This window comes from Orycteropus afer, unplaced genomic scaffold (genome assembly GCF_000298275.1).
Source record: "Orycteropus afer afer isolate SDZICR_OR568_19922 unplaced genomic scaffold, OryAfe1.0 scaffold00130, whole genome shotgun sequence".
Lineage (NCBI taxonomy): Eukaryota > Metazoa > Chordata > Mammalia > Tubulidentata > Orycteropodidae > Orycteropus > Orycteropus afer.
In genome coordinates, this window is record NW_006921717.1 from 2,243,276 (window position 1) to 2,253,232 (window position 9,957).

A 9,957-nucleotide genomic window follows, 5' to 3' on the forward strand; every position below is an offset into this window, starting at 1 on the left:
AACAACAACAACAACAGAGCTAGTGTGGGTTTAGAAAAGCCATCCAATCCTTTCATTTCCCAGATAGAAAAGGTGGAACCCAGAGTAAATAAAGGACTTCCCTGAGCTCACAGAGCTAGAATCAACCTAGCAGACCAACCTAATGTGTTCTCAGCGTCTCTGAAGAGCCAGTATTCTGATTTGGAACAGGTTCCCAGCTTCCATTCCAGGAATGGGGACTCCTTCACAGAGTGACCCAGAAGTCCCCCCAGGGAACTCCCCTGATTACAGAGAGCCCACCAGGCTGATTAACTTCCTCATGGAGCTGCTAACCCAGTCCCTGGGCCTGTTCTTCTGGGGGAAGATAGGGAGGTGGGCATCAGGAACAGCTAGGATTCCACACTTCCAACCGTCTGGCCTGTGAGCATCTCACACAATCACCTGCACTTGTCTGGTGTCTGTGTGTTCCAGGAGGCAGGACAAGCGAGCAGAGTTGAGATTTGGCTCTAGAGGCACTGAGCATGGAAGCAGGGGAGATTGGGGGAGATTGAGGTGCGTGTCCAACACCAGAAGAATACATGGGAGCAGAAGCAGCAGCCCAGGCCTGCAGTCGGCCCTCTCAGCATGTCTTCATTGACACTGACTCCTGCCAGGGCTGAAGCCCTCCACTGAGGAAGGGAGGCCTAAGGCCCCGCCCCCTGGGAGTGGCTACTTGGGGAGGGCTGGCCCCGGCAGAAGGCACATGGTGGGAAGTGGATCTGGTGGGTAAGCAGAGGACTGGGGGTCCAGAGCAGCTGGGCCCTGGGTCATCTCGTGGAACGTGATCCAGTCAAGCCTGCCTCTCCCTCTGGGCCTCGAGACCCTCATCTGTGAGATGGGAAGCCAGTTTGTCTGCACTCCCCAGTGGGCCCCACTCTTCCTCCATGTTGGGGTGGTCACAGCACTCTTCCTAAGCAGCTCTCTCTCCCCTGCTGAAAATCCTGCCCTGGCTCCCCGGTGCTCCTCGGGTGAAGGGCAGACACTCCCATTCGCCATCCCGGGTCCTCTGAGCCCTGTCCCTCGTCCCTGTATGTCTTCATCCCTCCGCTCCTACTTTTCCCCCAGAAAAACTGAGTTATGCCTGGTTCTTCCGGAATTCCAGCTGCTTCCCACCTCCAGGTCTTTGCACGTGCTGTTCCCTCTCCCTGGCATGCTCTCCTGACTTTTCCACAGGGTGGGGTGGGGGGGCAGGGGGAGCATTGTGCATCCCACTCTCAGCCCCACTGTCCCCTCCTCCAGGAAGCCTTCTCTGATTCCCCACAGCTGAGAGCTACTCTTCCTCTTCTTTGGGCCCATCTGCAGGCAGAGAGAGCCACTGGGTGCTCATGGTCCCTTGTGGACTTGGCTGGGGGAGGACTTCATGTTCTCTGAAGTCCGCTCCTGAGTGGGGCCCTGAGTGATCACTGCTAAGTGGTGGCTGAATTGACTGTGTGTGCTTGGAGCTCTTGGAAGGAGACAGGCTGGCTGGGGTGGAGGCAGGTTCAGTGACGCCACAGTCCGGGTGGGGAGGAGGAGAGAGCCTGCCTTCCACACCCATTCCCGAACGAGAAACCAGCTCGTGCGAGGCCCCAGGGTGCCCATCTGCGGCTGGGTCCACTTTCCCGGATCCTCATGGCCCCATCTGGCTGCCCACAGCCCTGCCAAGGCCTGGCCGGCCAAGGTGAGCTGAGGACACGCCAGCCTCAAGTTGGGCCTCCGGAGGTTCTCAGGGAACCAGCACGGGCTGCCTGGAGCTTGGCACTGCATGTACCTGGGCTCCTTTCATCCCCACAAAACACCCCAGCCATGTGCTATTATTAGCACCCCATTCTCCAGAGGAAGCTGTCGAGGCTCAGAGAAGGGACTTGCCCAAGGTCACACAGGGACAGCATCCTGCCACAGGCTCTAAGACCTGGGCTCGGGTTATAAGGGTTCCACATGCTTTCACTCAGGTAATCAAGCCAGGAGGGACTGTTACTATTTTTATTGAACAGATGAGGAAACCAAGGCACAGAGAGGTTAAGTAACTTGCCCAACATCACACAGCCAGTAAGTGGCAAAGCCAGGATTCAGTCTCAGGCAGTGAGGCTGCAGAGAGTTTACCCATTTTGTTCTCCAGCTTGATGACGGGGGTGACGAGGAGGAAGTGGGAATGATGTCTCCCCGCAGGACACAGGGCATTAGAGTTTGCAAAGCTTTGCCCACTCAGCCTCTCATCTGGCCTTCAGCTTGTGGGAGAGGCAGAGAGCAGGATTCCATTTTGCAGAGGAAAACATTAAGGCCAGGGGAAGGCAGGGGCTGGCGCAAGGTCACCCAGCAAGTTGCAGTTGCAGGGAGGGGGCTTAGACCCAGGCCGGGGCCCTCTGTCGCTCCCTGACTGGCCAGACACGTTGAGCTTGGTGCTTCTGAGGAAACTGGCTTGTGACGTTCAGTGCAGGTGGGCAGTTCTGGCAAGAGTCCCTCTGTTGCCCATGGCTTGGGTGGGAGCCTCAGTTTTCCCATGTGTGAAATAGACCAGCTGGAGCCACTGGGTGCCGCGTGGAGCCCTTCCGGCCTGAATTGCAGCCTCGCTCCGAGAGGCGCTGGGGGAGCTGTTTCTGCTTGTCCTGCTGCTTCCCGCTTGATGCAGCTGTGTTTCTCTGCCGGGGCATTTTCCCACCTGCTTCCTCGGCACAGCTGCCAGCCACAGGTGCTGGGGAGAGAAGCCCAGAGTGTCTCAGAGGGACGAGGTTGGGGCCTGCATCATGTCTTCCTCGCCATGCCACTCCCGTGAACGCTGAGTCTACTCCGCCTCCTAGCAGAGAAGCCTGCCATCTGTCTGTTTGTCCGTCTCCCTGCCTCCCTGGCCAAACTGTGAAATCCTTGAGGGCCAAGGTCACAAGCAAAGATCAGATCCTGATATGTAGTAAACTCCCCGGTCCTAGAAACAGTCAAGGAGACACTGGAGGAGATATTGAGCTGGAGAGAATGAGGGGAGCCCAGTGAGGTGGTCTCAGGCCCCTTCCAGCTCTTGGTCTTAGGGTGCTAAGACCCCATGGCTGGGAAGGAGCAAGTGACTCTGTCCACCTTGGGTCACCAATATAGAAGAAAGAAGCATGAAACCAAGATATAGTGAGGATGGGTCTACACAGTGAGGATGGGTCCACACAGTGAGGATGGATCACAGCTGAGGGTGGATCAACTCAGAGACAGACTAGAGGCTGGTGGTCTCACTGCATGGGCTATGCTGATCACCACCATCGGCAAGCCTCCATGGGGAGCCAGGTCCCCGCACATGTGCCCGTGATGCTGGGAATGTTGAGGGGTGGAGGTGTCCTCTGAGAAGTTTGCTTGCTCAGTGGCTCCGAAGCTGACCCTCCTGGCGCTGTCTGACACCTGATCCTTCTCACCAGTTTAAACCTGGCCTTGGCTGTGGTTCTAGCCCAGCTCAGTCTCCTCTAGTTACCTCACCCCACTGCAAATACTAGCAAGGCAAGGCTATCATCCCCCTTTGACAGATGAGGAAAACTGAGGCCCTGTAGGGCACACATGTGTGCGGTGGTCACAGACCCAGCCATGGGGTCTCAGCACCCTAAAGCCAAGCGTGGCCTTCCTCTCATGGAGTGACGTCTTCCTGGGGAGACACACCCAGGATTTGTGGGAATGTGTTATGGCACCCTAGGAAATGGACACAGCCCCAGACTTAGTGAGTAAAGCAACAGGAGTTCATTATATCTCACACTTCCATGAATGGCTGGGCTCAGCTGGGCGGTTCTTCTGTCCACATGGAATCTTCTGGGGTCACGTGTGTTGGTGGCAGTCAGCTGGGGGCTGGGTTGGCATCTCACCAACGTGACTGCTGCTTGGTGGTAGATGTTGCCTGTAGTGCCTCAGTTCTCCTCCATGTGGCCTGGCTGGCAGGATAGAATAGACTTCTCTACATGAGCTGGTTTCCAAGAGGACAGAAACAGAGGCTACAAGGCCCCTTAAGGCCAAGGCATGGAAGTCCCAGAAAAGGAATACCCACTGCATTCTATCGGGCAAAGCAAGTCACAGGACCATCTCAGATTCAGAAAAACCAAAACCAAACTCACTGCCATCAAGTTGAGTTTCTGAGGTGGTAAATCTTTATAGAAGTAGATTGCCCCATCTTCCTTCTGCAGAGTTGCTGGTGGGTTTGAACCATCAACCTTCTGGTTAGTAGTCAAATGCCTTAGGCACTGCACCACCAGAGCTCCTCATCCCAGCTCCTTATCCTAGATTCAAAACCAAACCAAACCAAACCCACTGCCATCGAGTCAGTTCTGACTCATAGCGACCCCGATTGGCTTTCTGAGGCTGTACATCTTTACAGAAGTAGATTGTCCCATCTTCCTTCTGCAGAGTGGCTGGTGGATTTGAACTGCCAACCTTCTGGCTAGCAGTCAAATGCCTTAGACACTGCACCACCAGATTCAAGGGGAGGGGGAACAGGCTCCACCTCCTGCTGAGAGGTGTGACTAAGACACAGGGCAAAAGGGAAATCTTTGGAAGCGAGCTACTGCAGGGTGTGTGTGTGTGTGTGTGTGTTTGTGTCATCAGAGGCCTCTGCCAAGGGTCCCAGAGACATGCCTCCTGACAGTGGGGTTGTTAACGAGACAGGTAGGACTTGCTCCGCCTGAACTGAGTGCCCCAAATGGTGCCAAGGAGCCCAGATCCACCTTAGCCATCAACTCACTGGGTGATCTTGGGACTGTCCCTTGTTCATGCCATGGTAATTTACTGAACACCTACTATGTGCCAGGCCCACAGCTAGACACTGGGGTGCCAGTGTGAACCAGGTCCCCATCCTTGTAGAACTTTTAGTCTAGTGGGAGAATAAAGAAAATAACTAGATAAACCCACCACAGAGCGTGTGAGTAGAAGAGAACACACGGAGCTGGGCTGGAGAGCCCCCGAGGGCTGGACGGAGTGGCCAGGCTGAGCTCCAGGGCAGAGACTTGGAGAACAAGAAGGCCTGCCCCGTTCTGGGCTTTAGTTTCCTCCTCTGAACATTGGGCTGTGGACTCTGGATCCTAGGGTTCCCCACAGAGACCCCAGGGGTACTGCAAAGGGGGGCTGAACAGGAGGTATCTAAAGCCAGAGACTAATAGACTTGAAGCTTCCAGCTGGCTCCCACAGTCCTATGTCCAAACCAGCATCCGGTTGTTTATTCTGGGACACTGCTCTCCCAGGAACCCTCTGGATCCTGAATGGCTCTGCCAGGCTCTGGGCACCAGGGAATCCAGCCCTCTGTCCAGGGACCCTCAGGACCCCATCACCCCAGGATACTTGGAGCTATTCCTTCACCTTTGATCTTGGTCCCGTCTGAGCAGGACAGCCCCAGAAACCAAGTGTCAGTTTCTCTTAAAGAGCTCACCTTCCCCTGCTGTGTGGCCCTAGGCAAGCCCCTTGCCCTCTCTGAGTCTCCTAGGGAAAGCCCTGCCTCTCCAGGTGAGCACCAAGGCAGGATGGTGGTGAGGGCAGAGTTCTCCAGAGCTGGGCTTCAGGTCAGCACAGGGTGGGTGGACCTTCCTCTAGGAGTACGGTCAAGACAAATGGCAGGCAAGGTCCAGCCTCCTGGCGACCCACAGGGGACCTGGCCCTGGTGCCCCCGCCCAATGATTCTGGAAGCTCTGAGCACAGGCTGCCCCTGTGAGGTTCAGGAGAGGGTCTGAGACAACAAGTTAGTTATCAGTAATTCTTTATTACTCTGCTCAACCCCAGGCTGGGCACTGGATGGGGTGGGGGTGGGACCAGAGAGGCCAACCACAATAAATCTGTCCCCCCAGCCTCAGTTTCCCCATCTGTCACATGCAAAGTATAGGCTTTCCGTACTTCATCTTTGGGATGCTGGGGGGATAGAAGATGACAAAATACAGAGTGCCCGGTGCTGAGGGCCACCCAGACATGGTCCTTGCCCTTGACAGGCTCCCTGCCTAGAAGGGCGCCTCAGTGCCCAGCCCACCATGTGCGGCTGGGGAGAAGGGCAGGTGGGCCATGGTCTGGGGACCAAGGGATGTCTGGAGGCTCTCAGCCATGCATCTGGTTTCACTGAGCTCCATCTTGGATGGGTATGACTGGTCTTATTGGGGGCCAAAGGCATCCACACCCCTACTTCTGGGCAGGCTTCTCAGACCCTCATGTGCATTGCAGTCCAAGGGGCCTCCAGGCCCAGAATACCTCAGGAGTCCCCTTCTTCTCAGTCCTGCTGAGGTCTCTGTCAGGAGCTAGTCTTGGGGTGGGAGGGCCGAGAGTCGGCACAGACCACACAGGGCAGAGGCCTTCTCTGGCCACGTGAAGGAGGCCGCCCCATTCAAAGTCCAGAAATGTTGGGAAGAGGTAGGTCAGCAGATAAGAGGTTTCCCTTGATGCAGCAGGGGCTCATCACTGCTCCCAACAACCTTAGCTGGTGATGTCCACTGGTGGTTCTGGGGAGGCTGTCCGGCTCAGGGTCACACTGGGGAAGCTGGAAACAAAACTCTCCCATCTTCTCCTTACCTGCTGGGAGACAGGTAGGAGATGAGGACTAATGGACCAGGTCCCACCGGGTGAGGGAGTGTTGGTCCACCTATAGCCACCAGGTGGTGCTAGACCCCAGAGAGAGAAGCACTACTCACTGTTGTTTTGTGCCATCGAGTTGGACCCCACTCATAGCGATCCCTCCTTGGGTTTCCCAGGCAGTATCAGTACAGAAGTAGATTGCCCCATCTTCCTTCCGAAGGCTAGTGGGTTTGAACCGCCAGCCTTCTGGTTAGCAGTCAAGTGCCTTAGGCACTACGTTACCAGAGCTCCTGCACTACTCACTGTTGTTGTTGTTGTTGTTATGTGCCATCGAGTCAAACCTGACTCATAGCGACCCCTCCTTGGGTTTCGGAGGCAGTATCACTACAGAAGTAGGATTGCCCAACCTTCCTTCCGAGGAGTGGCTGGTGGGTTTGAACCGCCAGCCCTCTGGTTAGCAGTCAAGTGTCTTATCCACTATGCTACCAGAGCTCCCTACTCACTAGCGGCCCTTATTCCTAGAGGAAGAAGGTGGGGGCAAGCAGGTCCCACCTAGGGGGCCCAGACCTCCCGGACCACTCATCCCAGGGGAGCTAAGACGGAAGGTGTAACTTTGAGGAGGTTGTACTGATCACCTTGTCTCCCGCTCCACCCAGCCTTCCACCAGGCTGCCAGATTAATCATCTCCAAGTAGCCCAACCATGTCACTCCCCTGCTCTACAGTCCTCTGTAACTCCCTAGGGTCCATGAGATAAACCGCAGACACCTTCAGGACCCTGTGAAATATGGGTCCTTTGTATACCTCTCCAGTCTCCTGTCTACGCAGCCCCTTGTCCTCTTGAACCTTCTGTCCTGGCTCTCCCTGCGCATTCCCATCCCCTCCTTCTAATATGGCTCTACCTTCCAGCCCTCAGCCGTACCTGGTGGTACTGCTTCAGCCACCGTTGGCTGCCTCCTCGCTGGGCTTGGATTAGCTCCTCTGTGTCACCTAGGCCTCCTGGCAGTCGCTCCTGACTTGGGTAGTCTAGTCCTTCTGTTCCTTTGTCAAGGCCCTGGGGCTTGGACTTCTCGCGCCCCTGTCTGAGGCTCAGTGCTCGGCGGAGCCGGCCCTCCTGGGGCCTCCTCCAGGGCTCCTGGAGCTTGCTGTAGGCTGGCCGGGGTCCTCGCAGGGACTGGCTGCGTGGCCCTGTCCCCATGGTCCTGGAGGCAGTGGATTTAGTACTGTACCAGCCCTTGACTCGGCCTCTGAGATGGTCCGCTGTCTCCACCCCTCTGACAGGAGCTGACTTGGGGCAAAGGTTGGCACTGCTGAGGTGGCCATCGTAAACCAAAGGGCGATCCACGTGGGCCGAGACATCCTGAGTCAACCTCCCCACCCCCAACCCCCCTTATAGGGGAAAGGGCTCAGAGCAGTGGACTGGAGCATAGTTCCTCTTCCTCCTCCAGGTGGTCCTCCCTGACCACCCCATGCCTGCAGAGCTTCTCTTCTGAACTCTGGAGGCCCCGGCCAAAACAGCCCACTGACGTTGAGCACACATGGCTACTGAAAAAAAGCAGACACGTGTGTTCAAGAAACAAGACAGCCAAAAAGATAAAAGGATGGATGGAAACGGGGAACCCCGGGAGGAAGGTGGGGGTACATTGAGGGGACTGCAACCAATGCTGTGAAATGAAATATGTATACGTTGTTGAATGAGATACTAATATGCTCTCTGAACTTTGACCCAATGCACAGTTAAACAAAAGAAACAGGACAGTCCAGGCTGGCAGTCAGGAGGCCTGGGGTTTGCCAGAGCCAGTGCTGACCCCAATGTGCCAGCCCAGCACAGAGGTCAAGAGCTTGGCCTCTGAGGACCGACTGCCCCCTCACTCGCAGCTGTGTGACCTTGGGCACGGGCACATTGCTTCTCCCCTCTGTGCCTCGGTTTCCTCATCTGTAACGGGAACCGATTTTCAGGTGATTGATTAGAGGCTTCAATGAGATACTTCTCAGGCTGTGCCCAGCCCAGCCAGCCCTCAGTGAACGTGAGTTCATATCTTAGGCAAGGATCTTCCCTTCCGGGCCGGTCTCCTCGCCTGTGAAATGGTGGTGGCTGGAAACAAAATGAACTCATGGGTGTGGACACCTTGGCGTAGTGCCTAAGGCATTTGATTGCTAACCAGAGGGCTGGTGGTTCAAACCCACCGGCCTGTCCTCGGAAGGAAGACTGGGCAATCTACTTCCATAGAGATACCGCCTTGGAAACCCAAGGAGGGGTTGCTATGAGTCAGATCCGATTCCGCGGCGGTGAGTTATGGGAGCTGAAAAAGGGATTGTGGGCAGGTCAGCAGGTTGCTTGGAGTCAGAGCATTTGAGGGCGTGAAGCGACCTCTTACGCCTGGTCCTTTTTTTTTTTTTTTTTAAGTAATTTTTTTTTAAAACACTTCTATTGGTTTTGGAGCTAAGCCCTTCACTTATTTCATTTCAGCCTCGTGTTAGTTCTATGAAGCAGGGAATATCCCGTTGTACTGGTCAGGAAACTAAGGCACAGAGAGATTAAGCGCCTGGCAGGAGAGAGTGCCCACAAAGTGGCAGAACCGGGGCCCCTCTGAGCCTGGTCAGTTTGGCTTTAACGCCCACGCTCAGCCCCTCTGCTCTCCTGCCGTCTCCTGGTTGGGCATCAGAGACACAGGCAGCCTTGGAAGGTGGGGGTCCTGCCTCCCTGTGTTTGGGCCCCTGCACAGGGTGTCCCTGCTCACCCCACCCCGCCCCATCCGTGGGGCCTGGCCTCACCTCCTTCCCTCTCTCCCAGAGTTCCTGGGCCTTCCTGGGGGGAGAGTCTTTGAAGTCTGCTGGCCCCAGCTCCCAGCCAGAGCGGGGCTAAAACAGTGCATTGTGAATGGGCTAAAGGGGCCCCAGCCTGTCCCCAGGGCCATCTGCACTCAAGCCTCTTTATCCCAACCCTAACCTCCCCCGTAGTGTTTAACACAGGGGCCAACCCTGACCCTGGTTAAAAAGCAACAAAACCCTTGCACAATCTTAATCCCGCTGGCCCCCGCATAAACACAGCTCAAAGCCTGCTCTTGAGAGTCGAGAGTCGGAGCCGGCAGCCTGCTGACTCATGAACTTTGTGGAGGTGACAGTGAATCATGGCTCTTGCATCAACGTCTCACTGCCCAGGACCTTCTTGCCAAGCACGTAAACTGAAGGCAATTTCCACAACCCTTTGCGGCCCAGGAGAGATAGCGTGTTCTCTTCCTTCCCTCCTTTCTCCTGCCTGCCGCCCTCACCTGGCAGGTCAAGACTCCGTCCAGTGGCTCCTCCTCCAGCCACTTGCCCTGACTGGGTGCAGGGGGCAGTCCCCTCTCCAACCCACCTAATGCTCACAGTGGTATGGACCACGTACATACGTCTTCCCCCACAGACTGGGCGCCCCTCAAAGGCTATGACAGCACTGTCTCCATCTCTGTGTCCCCAGG

General features: G+C 56.0%; 1 protein-coding gene across 1 annotated transcript; it reads right to left on the bottom strand.

Annotated features, from left to right (window-relative positions):
• Nucleotides 1-6,399: 6,399 nt before the first annotated feature.
• CUNH11orf86 (chromosome unknown C11orf86 homolog) lies at nt 6,400-7,694 on the bottom strand. The gene is made up of 2 exons (XM_042781539.1): nt 7,419-7,694; nt 6,400-6,498 (listed from the first exon to the last, which is right to left on the bottom strand). The coding sequence occupies exons 1-2, from the start codon at nt 7,692-7,694 to the stop codon at nt 6,400-6,402; spliced, it is 375 nt and encodes a 124-aa protein (XP_042637473.1).
• Nucleotides 7,695-9,957: the final 2,263 nt, after the last annotated feature.